We start from the raw sequence: 24,179 nt of genomic DNA, 5'->3' as shown, positions 1-24,179 counted from the left end.
ATTTGAGAATCACTGGCGAAGCTTCAGTTGTCTTGCACTTTTGTCTCCAAACTTTTGATTGGAGTTGTACTTTTTAGGAATAGTCGTGAAAAAAACAAAATTAAAATCCTCTCCTCGTCGTTAACATTCAGGTCCACGACGCCAATGTATTTTATATGTATATATATATAAATAATATGTATTCTCATAAGCTTGACTTTAAAAAGCAAAACAGACATTAAACGTCTACCCATTGCCACAAGTAGATTTCTTAACGCGACGGCGAATTAACCTGGAAGTGGCTCTCAAACGGACTCCTCCTGCTAGCCAACTCGAGGCGGAAATGAAGAGGCAGTCAAATCACTTTCAGAAGCCTCGTACATTTTCGTTTGTTTTAATTCCAGCTTTTACAATCATGTTCATGATTTGTTTCATGTACTATTCAATTACCATAACTATTCTCCAGTAAAACCTATAAGACAATTTGTTTTTCCAAAATGTACACATACAAGTAGCATATCTTGACTGTCCATCATTTTAAAACGCTATGTTTTGAAACTCAAATGAAGTTACCGTCCATCTGAAAAGTATGAAATGAACATATCGCTTTATACGCACACATACTGTACATACTGTACATACAATAGCAATTGTCATTAAAAAAAATGCACACGTTTTACAAAGTTCTTACATCCAAGCTTCCACATCATTAGATGACAAACTCTAAAATGGTTGATTTTTGGCATGCATACGAACACAAATGCGTCACCTCTTATTTTCCGCTCGACGTGGGTCAAAAAGCACTTTGCTCATGATTTCGTTGTCTGTCCCGCTCACATTTGCGCCTCTTGCCGATATTTTATGGCCTCGGAACATACGTTTTACCAGCCCAAAAAATGAAGAAAAAAAATGCACTACACTGTGAACTTTTCTAACAGCTTCTCGTTCATCAAATTGTTCTGCAATTCGCCCAAAAGAACGTGAGCGGATTTTCCCGCACAAAAGGATGAGTTCAGTGTGTCAGTGTTGCCATTGCACACTCCAAAAAAACAGAAGTGGAAGTCACAACAGGCGTTGGTCGCTTTCGACAGAATTTAACATCAGCATCATGCCACAACAATGGATCGAAGAGAGAAAGACGCGATGACTACAAAGGCATCCATCCGTTCGCAAGAATGATCTTTTGAGCCCGCTCGCTCAAGCGTCTCGGAGATGTCCGACGACTCGGATGTCGTCCGCCGCCGCTTTGTGTCTCTTTCCTCAGGTCGGGATGGTGGTGGAGGTCTGCAAAATGATGGGCTGGGGACACGCGCCGCAGCGTAAGCTTGGCCTCCGTCGGGGATGACGATGATGATCATGTGCTTTTGTCCTCAGCAGGAATACGTCCTCACCGAGGCCGACTCCCCTCTTTGACCCACTGTCGGCGAGAAGGTAAAGACGTTATTTCTCAACTATCCAGCACGTCTCGCTTTGCTGTGATTTAAGCTGAAAGCTTGAAACACCAGCATCTCGCTTCTTAATGTCTACCATCTCAGATACTTCAGTAAGGTCGACAAACAAAAAGATTCTGAACCCCACGTTTACCGATCGCCGTTCTACGCGACTGTAAACCCTGTCGGCAATCCTGAAAACGTGACTCCGTCGCTTCATTGACCAAGTCATTTGAGATGGTGACGTTTTCAGGCCCTCTCCTCACCTTCACTCTGGACTTTCCTCAGGGTGACCGAAGGGGTGGAGATCGCGGAGGCGCGGAAGTTGGCCGGGAGCGTTTCCGAAGAGTCGGAGGTCACGCCTCGGAGGTCTTTCTCCCGGAACATCTTTCTCCACGAGGGTGAGCGCGTGAAAGATTTGGTGCCGTCCTACGAAGACACGCTGTGGTAACGGCAGTCATGAACTGTCGCGGCCCTCCCCCGTCATCGCATGGGGAGGGCGGATCGGGTGCCGTCTGTTGCGTCGCGGGCGCTTTGACTCGACGCGCCGCGAGCGGACCGGAGGGAGGGAAAATCAACACGTCATCTCACGTGAGTCTGCTAGGGGGCAGTACCTCCTCTGGCCTCCTCTCCGTTCCCATGGAGATGAGAGCGTTGTACTCCTTTTCCAAGAGCTGCCTTGCCTGCAAACCGAGGCCATGAGATGACGTCGCCCTTGAAGGAGAGCCCGTTTCTCCCGGACTAAAATGGATGCGCTCTGAGGCGGAGGAGAGCGTACCTGCGTGTTCTGATTGGGGATCTGGAGGAGAAGGGCCAAGTCGGTGTAGTCAAAGGTGTCGTCGAGAGCCAGCAGGGCCCCGTGAACTCCGCTTTCTAACAGGTTGTCTGCAAACTCTTTGAGGCCGATGGACTGCACCCAGCACATCACACGCTCGTTGGACCACACCATCACGTCTGAGGAGGGGCACAGGCTCAGATGGACGCGCGCGGCGTAGGGAAAGGCGCAATGCGGCCGGAGAAGCGCGCCCTCGTCACCTTGGTGCCGATGCTGACTCTCCTCCCTGCGCCTCTCCAGCTCCTTGCGGTCGTAGTTCAAGCGCTTCAGGCACATGATGCCATAGTGAAGGCTCACCCTGGGAAAATTCAAGAGTGCGCGGGTGAAGAACAAACGGGCCGAGAAGCCTCCGGACACCGGCCAAGAATTCACCTGTGGAAACTGTCCACCATCTTGAGCTGGCCCCTCAACTCCTTCTTGGTGAGGTGATCGAGCATCCGGGCGTCCACCAGTGACTCCATGAAGTAGGAGCGATACTGGGGCAAACCTAGACTGGGCAGCCACTCATTTCCTACCCATTCGTGGTTCATATCACCGTAAGCCAGGATCTGGAGGAGGCAGACGGCAATAACCACACCTACGAGACTGAAAGAATGGCACCGTCTCCACGTTGAGCTCTTGAACTCACCTGATCCCAGCTGAACTCTTTCTGCTCCTTGGCGGTTCCAGACGGGGAAGTAGGAAAAGAGAAGAGCGATGGAAAGGTGCACGGAGGAAGAGTGCGCGTTAGGGTGAAAAACATTTGAGGGAGAGGGAAGGCAGAAGAAGGAAACGTTTTTGTTAGTGAGAATTAGTTGGAACAAAACACGACATCAGCACAGATTTGAAGGGACCAGGAAAAGGAAGGGGGGGCCAAACGGGCCTAATACAAGACAAGAGGGGGAGGGGGGGGGGGGGGCAAAAAAAGAAGTCAACTTGATTGAACTCCAACGATATTCTGGCAGAATGGTGTCCAACTCCGGTACCGGGGGGGTCACCACCAGCCTGCATGTTTTCCTCCTCTAACAGACCCGATTCATGAATCAGAACTTGCCGATCGATCATTTGAATCAGGCCCGTTGGAGGAGGGCCTGATTCAGACCGGAGCGACCTAATTTGTCGGATAGCAAGCCTTTGCTCGGAACTTGACGCAGACGTAAAATCAGTCTTACTGGCTTGGTGGCGGCAGCGAGTGACTCCATCTCCGCATGCGTCATCCAGATATTGCTGGTGGACTGCAATGAATTCCAAAATGAGCCCTTCGCTCTCTTGACAGCGACTTCACGTTTGCGATAGTTTGCCGAAGTCTTACGGAGCGCGTGCTCGCCGGCGCAGACGGGCTGGTGAGGGAAACCATTTCCTGGATGGCCAGGCGCAGTTTGAGCCTGTGCAGCGGGTTGCTGATGCCGATCTCCCGCTGGATCTCCGTGTCCGATAGGTTGGCCATGATGGCGCCGCTCTTCACGTTGGCGCGGCACGCCGCCACGTACCACGCCGGCATTCCGACCCACAACTGTGTAGACGACACAAACGTTGGCTCGGCCATACGAACTATCGGGTGACCAACGGACCCCCCCCCCCCCCCCCCCAAGAAGAAGCATACCTCAAGCCACGTGACAACCGTTGGACCATCCCATGAGGCAAAAGGCAAACCCTGACGACAAGCCTCCTCAAGCAGGTCATGCCTGGCAAGGGAGTGCAACGTTAAAAGTGGACCATTGAAAAGTTCTCTGCCAATTTTAGAAGAGAAGGTGATTTGGTGGTGGGAAGGGAGGAAAAAAAAACCTCACTTCTTTTTGCTTCGACGGTCTTTTTCGACTGTCCCAGTACCGAGTTTAGCCAGTGCCAAGGGGTCTGCTGGGCCCAAGTCGTCTGACGGCGTTGAGGCTGGATTGTTTGCGGATGGAATGTTCAGTGGCCAAGACCGAAGCAAAAGAAACTCACGGGCGCAACATTGTCCGTGAAGACACCCACCCAGAGAGGTCGACTCGCGTCCAGGCGCACCCATCCTCCCCTTCTCCTTTTTCCCAAAGAGACGGCCGATGGACGACTTGATGCTTTTCTTTTTGCTGGCTTTGTGGAGGGAATCCTGGCTGGCGGTGATGGCCCCGTCGGCCGATAGACTTCAAGTATCGAAGAAAGACGGCGCTGAAGTCACCGTAACGCCTTCTGTTTCCCGGGAGGCAAGCGTGCCAAGGAGTCAGCGTTTCTTACCTGCGAAATTCCCGGTGATCGTCGAGGCCCGCTCCCGGATGAGTGTGCGTCATTCGCTCCAGTCGCAGGGCTCGAGGGACGGCGGGAGCGTGGGAATCGATCACGGCTAGCGCTCGGCATTCTTCGCCCTCTTTGCTGTTCTGCACGGGAGAAGAGTTTGCTGCGTCGGGAACGTCGGTCCTCTCGACGACGGAGCCAGCTTTTTTTTCTTTGTACCTGTCGCTCGTTCTCCCTGGCGGGAGAATGCGGCAGGCAGGGAGTGGAGCGACCGGAGCTCGGCGGTGAGGGAGACGCCAGCGTGGAGGATGTGATGGAGGGCGTCATGTATCCCCGACCGACACCGTCCCGTCCTCCGAGTGAAGAGGGCGCGTCTAGGGCCACGCTGCTCACCCGACTCTCGATCTCCTCCGCCCTCAACTCTGTGCTCTCCTTCTCCTCCTGGATGAGCCTGAGAGGACAAAGAGCAATGAGATGGCGTCTCCCCCACCCCGTCCGATCGGGGGCGGTTGGAAGCCGCGTACTTGATCTCCTTGTTGATGGCCTCCAGTTGCTCCTGGAGCATAATGGCCAAAGTCTGGACATCCGTCTGCCCGCCGCTCGGCGATAGCAGCTCCGAGCCGAAGAGAGTCTCCCTGTCGTCTTCGTCATCAGAGCCCACGCCTTCTACGCCCTCAAAGCCCGGACCCATCGCGGTGCCGGCGTCCCATTCGCCATACTGCAAGGAGAGAAGCGGCGAAGGATAGGAAGTGAGGAGCGCAAAGAACCGACGCGTCATCTCAACGTGAGGCCACCACCTTGTTACAGTCGTCCCTCGCTTGCCCCCAGCGGCCGCGGTGAGTGCGCCTGACCACCGCCCCGCCGGAGGAGCTGCTGTAGCCGGCCGGCAGGGAGCCCCCGCCCTGGGGGTAGCGCAGCTCCGAGGCGCTCCCCGGAAGAGATCTTCGAAACAAGGTGGATGGAAGGGAGCTCACGCTGCCCGCCCTGCAGTGAGAGCCAGAATTCTCCCTTCATTTCATTGTACTGCTCGCTTCGAATGCATCCAGGCGATGCGTTATCTTCTCGCTTAGGCTGATTGTGGTGGAAATCGATGTTGCCACGCATCCGGGGATCATGACGACGAACCTGGAATAAGATGAGCCAGGCCGGCCCCTCAGCTGATCCAGTTCCAGTTGGATCCGCTCCAGCTCAGCAAGGAGCTGCTCCTGGAACACGGAGGAGAAAGTTGCAGACGCATAGTCTTGGAGATTCCCACGTTTCTCAGCAAGAATGTTGAGCGTCCAGTTTGGATTCGCAAAACACCTGAAACATGACAGCTGAATACCTTATTCGCCAGAAGGTCATCCTGGATTTTCTTCATGTTGGCCAGTTCTTCCGAGAGGGCATTCTAGAAGGTACGCAAAGGAAATGCATCCTCGCTACGTGCTTGTTGGTGCCGCCAAAGCATCCGTTGGATTACCTTTTCTTCCAGCGCTGCCATCCTTTCTTTTAGATGCAGCTGCAGTCTCTCGTTGGACTCGGAGAGAAGTTTGTCGACGGTATCCGAGAGCCGTTTGTTGTGCTCGTCATTCATTTTTTCCCTCTGCCTCGCCTGATTGGACCAAGCAGAAGCTGCAGCAAACCCGTTTTGATCGTCTGACGGTCTTTGATGCGGCAACGCGATGTACATACTCTTTGTAGCTCTTGGTTCTTCTCTTCGAGGTGAGCTTCCATTTGCCGAAGTCGCTCCTCAAAGTTCCCGTGGCGCTCCTCCGCCTAAAGGAAGGCTTCAGTCAGAAAATCGCTTGTGCGTTTGATCTGCTCTCAAAGGGACTAAATTGTCCGCATCGAGGCGATAACCCCAGTGACGAGCCCCCCCCCCTGCCAGAGTTCGATCACCTCTGTACCTTGTTGAGGGCAGCGACCCTCTGCGCGAGCTGCGCTTCGATCTCGGGCAAGGTCTCGGCTCTTTGCAGGGTTTGCTGGAGCTTCTGCTTGGCTTCATCGAGACGCTCCTGCAGTTGTCGGTTCTTCTCTTCACTTTGCCTATGGAGGGACTCCTTGCTGGCCAGCTCGTTTTCCAGCTTGTCCTTGATGTCGTGGAGGGAAGTGGCCTCCCTTTGGGCACTCAGGTACCTGCGCACCACCGCGACAGACACGAATGTCACGTGGAGCAAAGTAGCGGGGCTCCTATCGAATTCTTCAATGAAAGGCTTGATCTGGATCTTAGCAAAATACTTTGTACAATTCTGTGCTTCCAATTTTGTGGGGCTGCTTGTGAAAGCGAATGTCAAATACCGGTTACCTGCGTTCCAGTGTGGTAATCCTTTCCTCCATGTCTTCCCTTTGGCAAAGGGCCTGAAAGAGGGAAGAGATGTACGGAACACGTGCCGGCACAGGTACAGTGGTGGCAGTGGACCGTTTTCCAAGTTTGTCTCGCGTCACAGAATTCCCACCCACGTGATTTCAGAAACGGACAGCTAAGAGATTGCGTGTGTGTGGTCAAGGCGTTAAACTGAACGTTTGACACACAGTAAGATTTATGTCATTCGCGATCCTTGGGGTATTCTGATCGAAGCATGTCGCAGATGCGTTAGCGCTTGAGGCGAATCTTGCAAAGAGTGACGTAACCTCAAACGTCTGCCCATCCTGTTAGGCCATACACTGGGAACCCCGACAGTGAAAGGAGCTCAACACACCTCTTTGACTTCCCGTTGGAGCTTCTGATTGGCCTCCTCCGACTTGGTCACTTCCCTCCTGGCGCCCGCCAGCTGCTCCTCTATTTCCCCAACCTGGCGAGACGCCACAAATGGCCACGGGGAGATAACCGAGGTGAGTCAACCGGCGGCACACGCCGACTTGATTCTTCGACCGCCATCGAGTGCTTGGGTGATGGAGGACTACACTTTTCACGGAAGTCAAAGTGGAGCATATCCGACTTGAAATTCCGCGACGGCAAGCAAGAGAAGCGGCCTCTCGATCGGAATCTCGGCCCATCTGCGTCCGCTCACCTGCCGGCACATGAGGGCCAGCCTCTCTTTTAGCTGGGACAGTTCTGCTCTCTGACGCTCGATTTCGACCTCCCGCTGCCTCTCCAGCTCGCCGTCCTCCAGGCCCGACGCGGGTCCGTTCGGCAGTCGCTGATGTGGCCAAAACAGCAACCCAAAAACGAGAGTGAGCACGGTGCTGGGAATGCAATATTCGCAGAGAAGTCAACGCCATCACACGCGTGGTACCCAGACTGTGCAACGACTTTTCTACTTTGACTTTGGGTCACTAACATGTGTACAGAGACAAAACAGAAAAACCGGAACCGACATCCATAAAACCCTCCCTTACATCTTTCCCGCCGTCCACCCCTTGTTGACGCCTTTTAATTTGGTCTCTTAGAGAGATTACCTAGAAAGGAGGACACAAAGCAGGCCAGCGGACAACTGTCAACGTTAGATTGTCACAAGGAGCCAACGTATCAGGGAGGGAGGCCACTTGATGTGACTTTACCTCTTGAGAAGACGCCGCGAGTTGATCCTCCAACATGGACACCCTCTCGAGGGCCACTCGGAGACGCTCTCGAACCTGCAGGGGAGGACACGGGTGCTTTCGGTCTTCATTTGGGCTCATTCATTTGCTTTTTCTCGTGGATGAGAAGACTGCCGGGCAAAAAAAGGAATTGTGGGACGGCGGACGCCCAAACTTTGGACCCGATCCAAATACCGAGGTGACCGAAAAATCCTTGCACGTGTAACCACGAGCGTCTTTTCCACGTTTCCAGTCAAAGTGGTGTCAGTCTCAATGTCAGAGCTTCGCTGTTTAAAGGTACCTTCTCATCCAAAGCCTTGTGGTGCTCAAAGAGAGACTTGAGGGCCTTGAGGACTTCCACCTCACTGGACACCCCCGCTGGCGACTGGGCTTGCCTCTTGACCACCGTCATCCTCAAACTGCGCTCGTGCCGTGACACTAAGCATTCCAGGTGCTCCAGCAACAACTGTCGGAGTGAGGAGAAGATGAGGGAAAAGCCAAACACACGAAGGACGGCGCAGAAAAAGGACACGGAGCAACCAAGCCCATCTTTGGGTTTGCCAACCACAACAGGTGAGAAAGATGACACTGTGCCAAAAACAGCCGGGTTATTTAGCAACCCGGTTCTTGGGTTAGTCTTGAGTCCCCTTGTTGAGTTCATGCACGCATCTGAAAAACTTCAAGCGTGCATCGGGCGGGCGGGTCAAAGGAAGAACCCAACGGGTGCTTCCAATTGACCCAAGCGTGCATCGGTGACCCGGTCATTGGTGTTCAAATGGCGGCAGACGGGGGTTATTTTTGACCCAACCGTTTTGAGAGTGAAAGCCCAAGGGCTCCTTGACATCTTACACGCGTGTTGTTTCTCTCCGCCTTGAGCTCGGCAATCTCCTCCTCCCTCTCCAGAAGCTGCTCCCGGCAAACGTTGAGCTCTTTTGTCAACACGGCAAACTCCTGCAGATCACAAGAGATGCTTTCAGGGGCCGAGTACAAACAAAGCGTCTCGACGGTGCGTCCTTTTGGAGCTCGCGTGTGTGTTTTGGGTGGGGGTGAAAACAAGGCGGGCCAAAGATAAAAATAGAAATTTCATAGAGTTTAGTTTACGACGTACGCAGCGATACAGGCACACAACGACCGCGAGGAAGTCCAGGATGTACGACGACATCCTCACTGTCATGTAAATCGCTGACACACTTTCCACTGGCCTTGTGAACACATGGGAGCATTACATCACACAGTTACACAATGGCCCTATACCGGAATGCACAAGAGAACCCCACCCCCCACCCCCAATACAAATCCGCGTCGACGTGTCGCTCGACAACGCCACAGAGGATGCATTTGCAGCTTTGAAGCGGGGCACGACGCCCGCGTCTTATCTCCCACCGCGAGCCGTTAAGCGCACGTGCGCGTCGGCAATGCGGTTGATTCACGAGTCTCGCTGCACGGCGACGCCAAAACCAAAAAGCAATGCGCTACGTGTGACATCTGATGTTTTTGTGCTTGCAAAGATGGACAGACGCGATGGCTCAACGAGAGAAGAGAAAGGAGCCAAAGAGAGGTGGCTGCAGATGGCCACACAGTGGGTCTCTGGGACCGATGGGATTGTTTCTGGGCTTGGATCACGCTCAGATTCTCAGTTGGCATTCCTGGTTCTTTTTTGTCTTTTTCCATTTAACCCCCCCCCCCCCCTTTTTTTTTTCCAAACTCAAACAGAATCAATCCACGACTCCATTTGTGTAAATCGCAGAAATGAGCAACTCGCTCTCATGAACTGAAGTGTTTCGGGTAAATCTTGCGCGAAAGTAAAGGCCAATAAATGATCACTTCATTTGAAAAAACGACCCCCTCAACTACTACTACGAATTGGTTTGACTTGACAAAATTCAAGTGTGGCATCAGGTCAAAGCCAACAAGAACACAAACAAATCCTCTCAAAGTGTTACTGTAAATACATGTATGTATTAAAAGAAAAGCCCCCGGCCCACCCGTCTCTTCACCTTCCGCACGTCTTGTTTGTCAATGCTACTAAATGTTTGCAAATGCTACATTTTGCCTTCTACTACAGTGCGACGTGGATTTGGGTGACCGGCGTGGCGCCGCACCTGCGGCAGGGCGATGGAGAGTTGCCTCTGAAGAGAGTCCTTCTCGTGGCTGAGCTCTCGCAGGCGCAGCTGCGCCGTGGCCAGACTCTCCTGCGTCTCCCTCAGGTTGTCCAGCAGCCTCTCCCTCTCCGTCAGCATGTTGACCATCAGAGACTCCAGGTTGCCCGTGCTGCCTCCTTCGTCTCTGCCCCCCCTCCCGCCGAAGGCTCCCGCTCTGGCTCCCGCGGCGCCGCCGGGGCCTCCCGCCCCGCCCCCGGCGGGGGAGGAGGAGCCCCCGCCGGCGGTGCCGCTTCTCCCGTCCTCAGAAATGGTGGGCATCACCTCGCACATCATCATGAGACTGCCGAGTGTGGGTCGACGACACCCCCGGAAAAAAAAGGTCTCGGCTTTTTACGAGATGACGATGAGCATGCGATGAGGGAAATGTAAAAGTTTACATTTCTGAAGAAATATAATCCCTTTGGTGACCATTGTTTTCCTGTTTTTCTTGCTTCAGATTCCCCTTTCAGGTCTCGGCATGCTCAGTGGTCCGAATGAGCCGGGAGGGCGCGGTACCGGCCGCTTCCTGCACGGAGGCCGTTCTGCGGGTGGTTGCGCCGGGCCGAGGGTGAGAGACTGTGGCGAAATCTTGGACTTGCTCTCCTTGGCTGTGTCCGCAAGGAAGCACTTTTCACAGCACGCTGCGAAAGGAAGAACACGTCAGTCTGACGCGAGGACCAACCTGCTGCAAGGAGAGCATGCAAAGTTTTTGCGAGCCTCTTCTCAGCGGTGAGTCATATTTTTGGAAACATGTTCACTTTGTCTGGAGTTTATCACTCGAACGCTGCTTATTTTTAGTCACGCATTATTTACAACTCCATTTCAAGTTGTAGTTGTTAAATGGGTGAGCTCGTGTCACCCACAGTGAAAATGATGATGTAGTGGAGTGCGCCCGTACAGTGGAGCTGAGTAAACAGTTGGGGTGCTGCTGGCGGCGGCGGCGGTTGCCAATCCTCCACAGCCAACGACACCCGCAACTCCATGAAACGAGCAAAAACTAGGACGGACACCACCTTTGGTCCACTTCTAATGCCATGAAACCCCCCCCCCCCCCACCCACTCACTCCACCCCCGCTCCTTCCACCCAAGAGTGAAGAAACGCATCATCGGAATCGATAAGTGACTGTCGACAGCTGCTATGCGGAGATGAAAACACCCGGAACCGAACCAAGCGCGCCTTTCCTTTTTCTTTTTCTCGTCCACACATTTTCCGCCAGAGTCCGCGATTGCGTGCGGGCACTGATGGAGAGAATGACGAGATGGCAGGTCGAGGATGGAGAAAGCAACCCGTGAAGACATTCTTACAGTAAAATGTCCAGCGCGGGCGTGTGTGTCGCGTGGGGGGGGGGGGGGGCGTCATCGCAATTTAAAAAAAAAAAAGGCAAACCCATACATGCGCAGCGCACGTCACGAGTTGGATGGAAAAAATGCATACCCCCCCATGCATTGAATTTAATTTTGCTAAAGGCCCCGATTTCCTTTGACTGTCTCGCGAACCCTCAACAGGATCGCCAAGCCTCGAACGCCGCAAGCGCTGGCAACTATGCCGAGTGCAATCGCTCGAGATTAGGCGGTTATCGTCGAAGGCGCCAAAGGCTGCAGCCGACACACGGTTGAAGAAAGCGTGCACGCAGCGCAGCACACCTGTCAGTCAGTGGTTTGCTCGCAGCACACCCAAACGCGCTCGCGATAGCCGTGCTGCCTTTGCTTGTTTTTTTTTTTTAGTGTGTGCATGCAACCTTTGTTTTGTCTCCCGCAGCAAAGTTGCATCCTTACCATAACCGTCGTGGATCTGTTTGCCGTTAAATAGTCCTCGAGTCCATTTCTGCGTGGCTCGGCGCCCCTCATCCGATCCGAGAAAAGCCCCACTCTTCCTTGTGTGTGTATGGGCGCGCGCCTGTGCATGTGTGAGAGAGAACCCCCCCTGCTTCCCCTCCCCACGCACACACACATGTAAACGACGGCAAGGAAGAGGAGCGGGGAGGGAGGGAGAGTGACGTTACGGCACCTAAGCACAGCCCCCTCCCCCTCCAGTGGAATTGGAAGGTAATGGTTCTTAAAGAAACATTCTCTGCATCTCTGTGATTTACGCGCGTGCACGCCGCTGCTGAAGCGGCAAAGCGAGTGACGGACATTTTATTTGCACGACAGGCGAGAATGCATTCCAGTAAGGTGCCTTGTGCACACCACCATGACAACACTGGGAGGGGGCTTGGAAAATGTGAATAACAAACCGCTGCAGGCCCAATTCGAACGAGAACCGGAATATTCACTCCTCACTTGCCAAGAAGTTTGAATGGTGTCCTTGCATCGTCATTTTTTTTTCATTGTCACATCACTATGGGTACTCTGTCCAGAAAGAAAAATGACGCATCCTATCTAATAATAACCCGGCACCCATCATTTTTTGTGAGACGTGACGTGTGCGGCTCGGGGAAACAGAAGCGGCGTCGTCTTTAAGAGAGCCAGCCTGGGAAGGGATGATGTAATGTGCTCACAGACAATGATGTCATTGCCGAAGACTCGGCAAGGATTTAAAGTGACAAAGGTGTTTTTTCTTTCTGCTTTTTCTTCTCAGCGGCACACGGTCGGGTCTTTTCAGGGAGCAACAGCTGCACTCTGGGACGCCTTTTCAGGGGGAAAAAAAAAACGGAAGCTGGAGTGGCTTGCGTGTGGAACACAGCGACTTGATCCACAGGGAAGTTTCCAACAATGACATCCATCCGGCGACTTGACGTGGATGCTGGAAGTGTGACAAGAACAATTCACATCAGTGACTCGGAGAACAAAATCCACGCCACCTTGACCTGAAGTCAGGTGAGTGTGGCGTCGCTGAAACCAAGCGAAACCTCGACATTTGGGATGGGGAACCTCATCTTTCTTCCATTTGCCTTGGACAAACTGACGGCTCTTTTTACAAACCGGTGCTGAAAATGCTGACTTTGGGCCTTTGGGAAAGAGCAATTAAAGATGGAGAACGTGTATGATTAAAGTCAATACATTTTTGAAGGGCCAGACGACCAACAACAACTCCAAAAAGTGGCATTAAAGAACAGAATACAATCAAATAAGTATGTAAAAATCATGTGGAAAAGGCCATACTGACGAGTTTAAAACATTTATGATAACCACGCATAAAACAAGATAGATTTAACTCAACTAAAGGCTCCAAAACTAAACTAGATTTAGTTTTGGAGCCTTTTTAAAAATGTAATATTTGATAGTCAATGACTGATAAGAGTCAAGTCGACAGTATTTATAGAGCACTTTCAAACAGCCATCGCTGCATACAAAGTGCTGTACATGGAGCAATTTAACATGCACAATAAACAGTAAGACAAATCGGTAATAAAGGCGCTCTCTGAATATTCATTAGGAAGACTTCCAAAACAAAAGAAAGGAGAATCAAAGTATTTAACAACCCTTGTCCAACTACAGTGGGTAGAATATAAAGTCTACACACCATGTTCAAATGTCAGGTTTTTGTATTTTAAAAAAAAAAGACTATATAATATTCATGGAAATATTTTTGAAACTTTTTCCAAAGCTAGAACCTGCACAACTCAACTGGGAAAAAAAGCAAACGACTAAAAATGGCAGACATCTTTTTGAGAGGGTCCGCAAAAATAAAAAACTGTGGTCATGTGCTTACACAGGTCTGCCCACCCTTTTTTTAACTGGAAAACGTGGCTGCGTTCAGAACCGAACAATCACATTTAAACTCGCGTTAAATGGGAGGCGGCGCGCACCTGCCGCCATTTCAAGTGCCTCAGGTTAACTGCAGAATAAAGTTCAGTTGTTGTCGTACAGATGCCGGATCTGTCTAATTTTTTTCCTCACACAAAAGCCTGGCATTTGAACACCGGGGTGGACACTTTTTAGATGCACTGGATTTTCCCCACCACTAAGCTGCCAGTACATGAGACCATCACGCTTCAGAAGGGTCTGCCTTCCCTCTCCCCGCCCAGTCCACGCGGCGGCTTCCTTCTTCGCGTCTTTGCACAGCAGATGTGCACTTGACCGCAACCTCCTGCAGGAGCACGCTCTCGACGCAGCGCAGCTGTCCTGTCAACATGCCGAGCTCTGACGAAGCTGCGCCGGCACCGTGTCAGCTTATAAAAGCCAACGTTGGCAAGTGGTGAGTTTTGATAACTACTGCTGGAAATGTTCATACAAGTGCATCGTTGTTGTCACGTTTGATGAGTCTTTTGAGAGTTGGGAGTCGGTATGTTCAGAGTTCCATCACATCCGAGGTCGTCGTCGCAAACCAATGTACGTTGTCGTCATATTCAAGAGTAGCCAAATAAATACACTCAAAGGGAAATTAAATGGGAGAATTTTCAAACATCTGCTAACGCATACACTGTATACCTCATCTCGCAGAGAGTGGATAGTTGTTTTTTTGTCTTTTGGTTTCTTTTTAAAATTAAGACTGAAGCCTATGCGTCGCTTCCATTCACACACTCACTTGTTTACACTGGACTGTTATGTAACAAAAATGTCTTGAGAGGTATTAAAAGGTTTAAAATAGCCTTTGACTCGTATGACCTGGCCCGCGCACATTCGAGGCTGCCGGTTCGTGTTACGGTACGTGAACACAGAGACATTTGTTGCACGTGCTGAGGTGATTCGTGGTGTACTGTTAACTCGCGTGTAATCACTTAACACACATCAAAGTACAGTGGGACGGTTGGAATAATCCTTGGTGCTGATTTCGCCTCCCTTTAGAGATGATCCCATGCAGTGTTTGTGGTGCGTTATTACTGAGCGAGACATGCAACACATCGCATAAATGATTTCATGTCATCTGGATTCGTGTTTCAGTGTCAGAGAAAAGGACGCAGCGGAGTGCAAAGACCTTGTAGACGCCTTTCATGCCTGTGCAAAGACCCTGTCTGAAGGATCGTGACATGTGGGTATAGTACAGTATCTTTAATATGAAAGTTTAAAAAAATAGGTGGGCTGTACTCCAAAGTAAAGTGCATTAACCTTTTTTTGTCACAAAGCAGCTAACTAGTGAACTTGTGTTGAACAAAAAATGTGTTGCCCACAAATAAATGATCAGTCTCAATGTTCATCATACAGGTCAATAGTTCTTATTGTTATTGTTTCATTTTATGTTTATTGTTTTTTTTCCCCCTTCATTTTCCCCCCCTAACAGTTTCCAGCCGGAAGTGCATGGACTGAATCATCTCAAAAACCGGAGAAGAGGAGACATGTCTGCACAATTAACTTGTCAATGCCAGCTGTGTTTTGTGAAAGTTGGCAATGTAGTCTTTGTGTGGGCCTATTTTTTTTTATAATAAACTCAAATAACTTATACTCCAGCCTCTATTATTGTTTTGTGTTCACAGAGTCTGTCCGGATCAGACTTGGTTTAGTGTAGTGCAGTTTAACCGTTTACCTTTTGAAGACACTGAAAATTGCACACTTCCTTGTGTGAATTTCCCCTTTAATGTTCACTGTATGCACTGGATGTATGTATTAATAACAACAATAATGTATTATTTTTGCATTGTCACTCTTCAGCAGATGTGCCCATCACCATCTCCCACCATTTCTGGCCTGGATGCCGGAGGAGGAAGAGGAAGGGGAGGAGGGCGGGGCGGCGGAGCGAGACTCGAGGATGGAGAAGGACCCGGATGCTGATGCGACTGATGCGAAACGAGAGGGAGAAGAAAAAAGATCGGTTTACGGCAAGAAAAGCCAATGCAGTGTAATACAACGGGGCCTATTAACCCTGCGCCAACTATCACCGACAGCTAAAGAGGCACCCGCGGGGAGGTAGTGCTAGACAGGGCATAGACTGCGTCGCTTTTTAAAATTTTTTTATTGCACCTGCTTCGGAGAAGATGCTGCTGTGATATCGGCTGCCTCCTTGCAGGGATGTAGAGCCCAGCGCTGGCCGAAGGGAGGACGGGACAGGCGGGGGAAGGACTTCGAGCCGACGCCGGATACGCGTAGCATCCATCCACCTGTCGAGAGAATGAGGCGCCCGTCGGAGCAGTGTACCAAGCGTTTCTCGGTGGCCGACGAGTCGAGGCGGCGGGGTTTATTTTGACAGGACCCGCCGCTGGGTCAAGGCACCGAAGCTAAAGCTACAAGCTAGCCTCGCTGCTGTGTGGGAGAGCGGCGGCGAGGCTACGTTTAGCATGTCGCTCCACCCCTGAGGCCCGACAGCGAGAGAAATAACATTCAGATTCACTCCGCACCTTTCTCGGTATTTTTTTTTTCCCTCACACTCGTCTTTGAATAGCCGTCATGTCGCCCTCGTCAAATATGTGACAAGATGTTATGCAAATACGCTTGAATTGATGAGTTTGCCATGTTTATTGCGTTTCTTTTGCACGAATGACCCGTTTCGTTCATCCTCCCAAAAATAACAAAAAGAAATCACAAATTAGTCAGGTTTAAATGGAGGCTTTGACTGACTACCCTCCCCGTGTGTTGAGAGTCTTCAAGTGTGAGCGCTGTGTGTGCCACGATAACACCCGCATAGGCTGTAGAATAGTGCAGTAATTGCAATAATCGCCGCACTTGTAGTCCAGTGTTCCTCAAGTAACAGCAGTATGAGTAAGGAACTGCCTTTGAGTCAGTCCGCTCAGTATGTCGGACCCTTTCGGCTGGAAAAAACACTGGGAAAGGGACAGACGGGTGAGTAGAGGATAACGGAAGCTTCACATCACAATTTGACGTCCAATTGACTGAAGAAAAGTTGTTCCTCTTGGCCCCCTTTTAGGACTGGTCAAGCTTGGCATCCACTGCATCACCGGTCAGAAGGTCGCCATCAAAATCGTCAACAGGGAGAAGCTGTCTGAGTCGGTGTTAATGAAGGTATGCCGACATTCTCGTCAGCATACCTTGATTTGCCTCCATGAGTCGGGCGCGTCAACCGTATACGGTGCTGCGCTTCATTTTCAACTCACGGCCATTCTTTCGTTTCGCTCTGAACAGGTCGAGAGGGAGATCGCCATCCTGAAACTCATCGAGCATCCGCACGTGTTGAAGCTGCACGACGTATACGAGAACAACAAATACCTGTGAGTTCCGATGCCGTTGGCACCATCGGCATCGATGTATGCTCGAGTTGGAGTCGGTGAGGTCAGATCTCTGTCCATCGATAGATACCTGGTGTTGGAGCACGTGTCGGGAGGAGAGCTCTTCGATTACCTGGTAAAGAAAGGCCGTTTGACTCCCAAAGAAGCCAGGAAGTTCTTCAGGCAGATCATTTCCGCATTGGATTTCTGCCACAGTCACTCCATCTGGTAGGTTCTGATGTGCAAGTGCTCATTCTTGCACTCTTGGCTTGGAGTCATTTGTACAGTTGATCACCGACGCCGTATTCCCTCTGATGGCGTCCTGCGGATGCGCTCAACGAACATCCCTTCCGCATTGGTGCAGCCACAGGGACTTGAAGCCGGAGAACCTGCTGCTGGATGAGAAGAACAACATCCGTATCGCCGACTTTGGTATGGCATCACTCCAGGTGGGGGACAGCCTGTTAGAGACCAGCTGCGGGTGAGTGCCTGCGTCTTCAATTTGCCCATAAACACACATCAGATGGTTATTATTTTTTTTTTCTTTTGAAAGATTAGCTGATTACAGGTTACACTGTTTCAGTGCAGAGTCCTCAAAGCTGCCCGTTGTACCAATGCGTGTCATACAATTATCTTATTTCAGGTCACCGCATTATGCGTGCCCTGAGGTCATACGGGTAAGTCACCACTCAGACATTGAAGTTCGATGAGCCAGGTGACGTTTTGGTTTCACAGTCGGTGTTGATTTTCTGGGACCTATGGGCTTCTGTTTTTGGTAGGGCGAGAAGTATGATGGAAGGAGAGCAGACGTGTGGAGCTGTGGGGTCATTCTTTTTGCTCTGCTCGTGGTAAATACATCTGACCTACGAGGATGACGACTCTTTGTGCTTCTTATTGACCTTTTTTTTTTTTTTTAATACGTCTCCTTCTTTGCCAGGGCGCCCTGCCATTCGACCATGACAATTTACGCCAGCTCCTGGAAAAAGTGAAGAGCGGCGTGTTCCACATGCCGCACTTCATCCCCCCGGACTGCCAGTCCCTGCTGAAGGGCATGATTGAGGTCAACCCCGAAAAGCGTCTCACGGTACACGATTGCTCTCTTGCCAATATCCATGTTTTCTACATTGGCTCTGTATCGTCACTGGTGCCCATCAGAGCTGCACTGAATAAGCGACAAAACTCCGTTTTCACTTGTCCAAGACCGTAAACCGACCTTACTTCTTGTCTCTCCTACAGCTGGAGACCATTCAGAAACATGCCTGGTATTTGTGAGTATACTCGTCTGCGGAGTACGACGCCACGTCTTATTTCGTCACATTTATTATCGATACCTTCTGTGCTTGCGTTTACAGGGGTGGGCGCAACGAGCCTTGTCCTGAGCAGCCCCCTCCTAGAAGAGTGTGCGTGAGGCGAATCTTATCCCTGACTGAGCTGGACCCGGATGTGTTGGACAGCATGCACTCACTGGGCTGTTTCAGAGACCGCGTCAAGCTCACGCGAGATTTGCAATGTGAAGAGTAAGCCTTCTTTTTTTTTTTTTTTAATTCCCTTACCCATATTTTAGGATGCTTTAAGATGCACTCGTGTTTGAGAGGATTGAAGAATTTCAGGTTGCACGTTAGAGTGTGATGGCACAACTATTGGTGTCTTCTGAGTGCTCCGGGGCCACGTCATAAATTAAAAAAATTAAAAAATCATAATGATAATTCGCACTTGACGGTTGGTCTTTGATTTTGGGCTTTCTAATGTACTCCTTTCTTTGTTGCCTTTCCCTACCTTAACTCCGCATCCGCTGTGCTCCTTGTGTTGATCTTACGTTGCTCAGGGAAAACCAGGAAAAGATGATTTATTACCTGCTGTTGGACAGGAAAGAGCGCTACCCCAGCTACGAGGACGAGGACTTGCCTCAGCGCAACGACGCCGGTCAGTCCTTAGGTGGCAGTGTTAGTTCTTCACTCAAGGAAGGCTGCAGTTGAAGCTTGCCGTTGTTTTTGTTTTGTTTTGTTTTTTTAAACCTTGACATCGGAGACGGTCGTTAGCTCAACTCGCCACATTTTCCACCGCCGGTGTGCAGATCCTCCCCGGAAGCGCGTGGACTCACCCATGCTGACGCGTCACGGTCGCTGCCGTCCCGAGAGGAAGAGCCTGGAGGTGCTGAGCGTGACGGAACAGGGCTCTCCCACGCCTCCTCGCCGGGCTCTGGACGCCGCACACAGCCAGAGGTGCGTCTTACTCAAGCCGACTCGCTCGGGATTGTCTGCGGGCTGTGACGAAAATGTTAAAGTGTCATTTTTGCTCCTTTGTCAGGTCTCGCTCGGTGAGCGGAGCTTCCACCGGTCTCTCCTCCAGCCCTCTCAGTAGTCCCAGGGTAAGTTGCTGCTGCAGTTACTGGCAATGGCTGAACGCGATACGGCTCAGCGTGACTGCAGAATCCATTGATGACCCGCACCGGGATCATGTACTCATGATTGTTATTATTCCCCTTAAAGTCAACTGCTCACTTGTTTTAGGGACCAAAAGAACACTAAATGGGTGTGTGTTTTACAGTAGGCTCGATCCTAAATTCCAAGATGTCCTCTAAAATCTCAGTCCCAAACCACCAGCCATAACTCCCACAAGCATCCTTTGTCCGTCTCCTCTAATCATTTTATTTTTTATTTTTGGAACATTACCACAAATCAAGCTCCCCCGAGTTCACCTCACGCGGCAGGTTTGTGTGCCATTTTCACTTTTCTATCGTCCACCTCACATCCTGCATGAGCCGATAAATGTGTACATGAATATGCAGGAAAGAATTGGAATCATTGCGCTTGCGTCTCGTCACAGCTTTTCATCGAGCCTCTCGCTGGAAGTCGGGGCCGTTTGGTGTTCACTTACCTCACAAGATGCCTTGTCATGTCTCTTGTCATGAAGCATGATATTCATTTCCATCCTTCTTTCTCCGTGTTCCATCCCTTCTCTTTCTTGTTTTTCCATACGCCCCCCCCCCACCCCTCCAGTCCTATCAAAGTCCCATTTTCACTTTCAGCCAATCAGACGTCACCTCCGCCGCCGCCGCGTCCCCCCAAACAAAGGAGCCCAAACAGGGATGCGCCACGACACCTCGCCCAGCGCGGGCTCACGACAGGCCCAAAGCTCCCCCCCATCCAAAGACCCAGACCCTGCCCACCAAGGGACCCGCCGAACGGCTTCACCTCCAGCCCGTCAAATCCCTGCCTCTGCACAACCCGCCCTCCCGCTCGCCCTCCCCCTCGCCCCTGCTCTCGCCCTTCCCCCGTTTCTTCTTCCCGTCGTCCTCGGTCCTAAAGTCCGTGACCAAGAGCCTGTACCCAAACTCTGCCCGCTCTGTGCCGCAGGTCACTCCCCAGGGCTCTCCTTTACCCACGCCCTTGGGCACCCCCGTCCACCACCCTCAGCACCCCTCCTCCACCCCGCCCTCCTCCTCCTCGTCCTCCTCCTCCTCGCGGGCCGAGGGAGGGGGCGGGGTGGGCTCCCTGTCGCTCACCCCGCCCTCCAGCCCCGGAGGGGGAAGCGGGATGGCGGCCAGCAGCTCCGCCCACTGGAGGACTCGCCTCAATTCTTTCAAGAACAACCTGCTGGGCTCACCTCGGTTCCATCGGCGCAAACTGCAAGGTGAGCGAGTGGTCAGCGACGTTGAGATCCACGCGTCTCAAATCGAGTCGATCGACGGAATGTGGCTGTCCTGAGAAAAGTCACATTCTGCCAACGAAGAGTCCCGCCAGACTTAACCGAGTAACGGTCTCTTTCAGTGCCCACGTCGGAGGACATGTCCAGTTTAACACCGGAATCCAGCCCTGAGTAAGTCCTCATTTGCGCACGAACAACGCGTGGCGAAATCCCGCGGCTCGCCTCCTGAGTGTCTGGCCTTGCGCCCGTGGCAGGCTGGCCAAGAAGTCGTGGTTTGGGAACTTCATCGGCCTGGAGAAAGAGGAGCAGATCTTTGTGGTGATCAGAGACAAACCTCTGAGCTCCGTCAAAGCCGACATCGTCCACGCCTTCCTGTCTGTGAGTATGCCGCGTGCGCTGTCCGCCCCGCCTCTCATAGGTGGCGGGCCTTTTTTCGGGGCGCGTGTTCAAACTCGGACTTTTCGGAGGTGCGTACGTCATTTCCGTCTTCTTTCTTTCGGTTCAGTTCTGCTCGCCGGCGGCACATTGGATGTGAATGCCTTTGCTTTGGCCCGTGGCTCACTCTTTCTCTCCTCTCCACACCCTCGCCCTCACCTTTTGTCTCCCCCCGCACTCACGTCGGATCCCCCGTACCTCTCCCGCCTCGTAAGTCTGTCGGTCTCTCTGCTTCTTCTCTGTCTCCCCCCCGCGCAGATCCCGTCGCTCAGTCACAGCGTCATCTCGCAGACAAGCTTCAGGGCCGAATACAAGTCCTCCGGCGGCCCCTCCGTCTTCCAGAAGCCCGTCAAGTTTCAGGTGGATATTGCCTTCTCCGAGGGCGAGAAGGAGCGGGACAGGGAGAGGGCCGAGAGGGACGCCAGGAGGGAGACGGGAATCTACAGCGTGACCTTCACCCTCATATCAGGCAAGTTTGGTTGGCCTCATCCACGGATTGGAACGCGTCGGCACTGAATCGCAACGATAAGCGCCGCCGTTTCCGTCGCGCTTCCTTAGGTCCGAGTCGCAGGTTCAGACGAGTGGTGGAAACGATTCAAGCCCAGCTTCTCAGCTCCCATGATCAACCCCTGGTGCAAGCCCTATCCGGTGAGATCCAGGCCACGTGCAAACTTGAGTTCTCGATGGCGTCGCAAGAAGCTGACTTGCTTTAGACTGACAATGTCCTTCCACATCCTCCAAAATCAATTCTCTCTCTCTCTCCCGCTAACGACAGCCAGTGACTTTCCCTGTTCTCGTCTCCAGATCCTTTCCCGGATGAGAAGAACGGCCGACCCCACCGGACCCCCACCCGGCAAAATTCCAGGCGCTCGGAGGGCGGGGGCGACAGGTGCGAGTGGGGCGAGCGAGCAGATGGCGGCGGCCTCGGAGGCAGCGGGGGAGTTCTGCAGCGCAGGGGCTCGGCGAAGGAGAGAACCCGAATTCTGTCCACCAACGGAACACAATCGCAACCGTAGGTTCAAACGAGATGCCGCGCCGCGGGATGCCGCAGCGGCTTCCGCATTCTTTGACTTCCATCTTCGAGCGTCCCCGCAAAACACAAGCTCCTCTCTCCACTAAGTCGGAGATGCTTTGGTCAGAGCAAGAATTGAGCCTTCCCCCCATCTTGCTTTTTAACAATTGTCTGGATCCTTCGGCCTACCCGGACCCGCAACCCTTAAACCAGAGCGACGGATTGGCCCTTTGGTGACAACATAACACATGAATGAGTAGTTTGGTCTCCCGCCGTGGCTGCAGTTTCTCAAAATCAAGAGTAGGAATTTTCAAGTGCTCATGTGCATGCCGGTTAGTGAATCAGCCCTGCTCGAGGATGCCGACGAAACCCGATAGCTCGTCCTCCGTAAGCATCGTACTACAAGATCTGATACCAAAAAAGAATTAGGCGTGCCGCGACGGCTCTCGAGCTTGGATGGAAAATGAACCGCTGCGTCTTTCGCGTCACTCTCGGGTGACGTACGGACGACCCGTCGGCTCACGACATCGTGTATGTCGGAGGCGGATTAAACCTGAAGCATCTTCCTCGCTGAGTGGGAGCGAGCCGAGAAAAAAAAAAAAAAAAGGCGGGCCTGATCTTCTCAGGAAGGCAGCGTCCTACTCCGACTCAAAGAAAACCAACAAAGTAAGCTATGTCAGTGAATGTGAGAAATTATTTTTTTATTTGGTCCTTATTTATTTTCCTTTGAGGACGTGCGGCGGTAGCAGCAAGAACAACATACATGGCGGCGCTGGGGAGAGGAAGCTGCCTCCTCAGCGCAACTTTTTTCCCCTTCTTTTTTCATTTCTCTTCAGAGACGAACGAGATGAACTCATGTCTTTGGACTACCGTTACTCTGAGGGAAATTATTGTTTGATTTCGACAGAAATAGCAACATTACTCGATGAAAAGAGAGGAAAAACCCGACATGTTAATTAATATGTCCATGAATCTCATCACAGCTGTTTGTCCCACATTGTCAGAGAATGACATTCCTGGCCTGCGACGCTTCAGACCGCAGCCTCCTTTACTTGTCAAACTCTCGCCAGAGTATCCCGACAAGACGGACACACAAAAGGCACACGTTGATGGTTTCGCGGCTCTCTGTGTCAGATTCCCGCTTGAGCTGGACTTTGGAAAGGGGAAGTAAGCAGATCCTCTCATCCTGCCCCGCACACAGTCATGTCGTAGTGTTACTCCAGTTCTCGAATAGACTAGCTGATGCGCATCACCAGTCTTCCATGCGGCACAATATGCAACAAACGTGCAGGACCGTGCTCATTTCTGCCTTTTTTTAAACCTATTGATTCATGCACGCAGCCATTTGTTCATCTTTCACTTATTTTCACAATTGGTTGTCCGCAGAGTAACTTTTTCCATCACGTGAACAGTCAATGGCAGTACAGCGTGAGCTCAGTTTATCTGAAGTTGAATTCATTAGGTTCGGTGCCGCTATGCGTGGGAGAGTAGTGCTTGATGGCAGAGTAACTTGACAGATACGCAACCAAACCACCGGAACAGGCATTTTGCCCATTCCCCCGCCACCCCACACGTGCCAATTTACTCCAACTTTTCATTTCCTCCCCGGGTCACTCTGACCCGTTTGTCCGCCCCCTCACATGCCGTGCGAGAAACGTTCGCTTCACTCTCTGCACTCGCCGCCATCCGATTCATCTTTCTCTTCTATACGCCACGTTCACTGTCATTGACCCAACTGTGGCCAAGATTGTAAACTATCCTCCATCCATCAAGGGTCAGTAGAAAAAGGTGTTGAAAAAAATGTCTGTATCATAATTTAAATATGAAAAGTGCACTCTTATAACTATTGCCTGTGATTAAAAAAAAAAGAATTACAATTGAATTGAGGGTCAAAAATAAAGAGCGATCCACTTTCTTGTTATAGTTACAATAATAAACCCTAAATCTGTGTACGTGGCTCCTCGCATTTCTGAG

The 24,179-nt window shown here is 51.6% G+C and overlaps 2 protein-coding genes and 1 long non-coding RNA gene across 11 annotated transcripts; 2 read left to right on the top strand and 1 right to left on the bottom strand.

Annotated features, from left to right (window-relative positions):
* Nucleotides 1-357: 357 nt before the first annotated feature.
* Nucleotides 358-11,989, bottom strand: LOC127603221 (liprin-alpha-3-like). The gene is made up of 30 exons (XM_052069342.1): nt 11,850-11,989; nt 10,035-10,714; nt 8,782-8,883; nt 8,234-8,398; nt 7,915-7,989; nt 7,753-7,812; nt 7,425-7,553; nt 7,113-7,205; nt 6,719-6,771; nt 6,321-6,549; nt 6,106-6,189; nt 5,894-6,025; nt 5,759-5,821; nt 5,560-5,639; nt 5,232-5,418; nt 4,959-5,152; nt 4,654-4,885; nt 4,438-4,577; nt 4,198-4,346; nt 4,014-4,110; nt 3,827-3,908; nt 3,536-3,736; nt 3,396-3,458; nt 2,873-2,899; nt 2,617-2,792; nt 2,445-2,542; nt 2,188-2,363; nt 2,024-2,092; nt 1,676-1,838; nt 358-1,396 (listed from the first exon to the last, which is right to left on the bottom strand). The coding sequence occupies exons 2-30, from the start codon at nt 10,368-10,370 to the stop codon at nt 1,350-1,352; spliced, it is 3,702 nt and encodes a 1,233-aa protein (XP_051925302.1). The 5' UTR covers nt 10,371-10,714; nt 11,850-11,989; the 3' UTR covers nt 358-1,349.
* Nucleotides 10,788-15,393, top strand: LOC127603337 (uncharacterized). 4 transcript variants are annotated; one of them, XR_007963015.1, is made up of 4 exons: nt 10,788-10,802; nt 12,652-14,211; nt 14,898-14,985; nt 15,235-15,393. It is a non-coding gene; the product is annotated as an uncharacterized LOC127603337 (long non-coding RNA). The 4 variants fall into 4 exon arrangements; XR_007963016.1 differs by lacking the exon at nt 10,788-10,802 and adding an exon at nt 10,896-11,386; XR_007963013.1 differs by lacking the exon at nt 10,788-10,802 and adding an exon at nt 11,978-12,119.
* Nucleotides 15,394-15,634: 241 nt separating this feature from the next.
* On the top strand, nt 15,635-24,155 carry brsk1a (BR serine/threonine kinase 1a). Of its 6 annotated transcripts, none has more exons than XM_052069368.1 (20): nt 15,635-15,857; nt 15,958-16,727; nt 16,813-16,907; nt 17,028-17,113; nt 17,198-17,338; nt 17,475-17,591; nt 17,754-17,787; nt 17,890-17,958; nt 18,048-18,194; nt 18,347-18,378; nt 18,463-18,627; nt 18,936-19,033; nt 19,185-19,332; nt 19,418-19,478; nt 20,110-20,743; nt 20,881-20,929; nt 21,013-21,136; nt 21,452-21,662; nt 21,752-21,841; nt 21,998-24,155. In XM_052069368.1, the coding sequence occupies exons 2-20, from the start codon at nt 16,643-16,645 to the stop codon at nt 22,207-22,209; spliced, it is 2,598 nt and encodes an 865-aa protein (XP_051925328.1). In that variant the 5' UTR covers nt 15,635-15,857; nt 15,958-16,642; the 3' UTR covers nt 22,210-24,155. The 6 variants fall into 6 exon arrangements, with proteins under 6 accessions (XP_051925328.1, XP_051925330.1, XP_051925331.1 ...); XM_052069370.1 differs by adding an exon at nt 19,794-19,820 and having other exon boundaries at nt 15,635-16,727; nt 20,467-20,743; XM_052069371.1 differs by having other exon boundaries at nt 15,635-16,727; nt 20,467-20,743.
* The last annotated feature ends 24 nt before the right edge of the window (nt 24,156-24,179 follow it).

This window comes from Hippocampus zosterae, chromosome 7 (genome assembly GCF_025434085.1).
Source record: "Hippocampus zosterae strain Florida chromosome 7, ASM2543408v3, whole genome shotgun sequence".
NCBI lineage: Eukaryota > Metazoa > Chordata > Actinopteri > Syngnathiformes > Syngnathidae > Hippocampus > Hippocampus zosterae.
The sequence above is the reverse complement of the archived record's forward strand: the minus strand, read 5'-3'. Positions and strand labels throughout refer to the sequence as shown.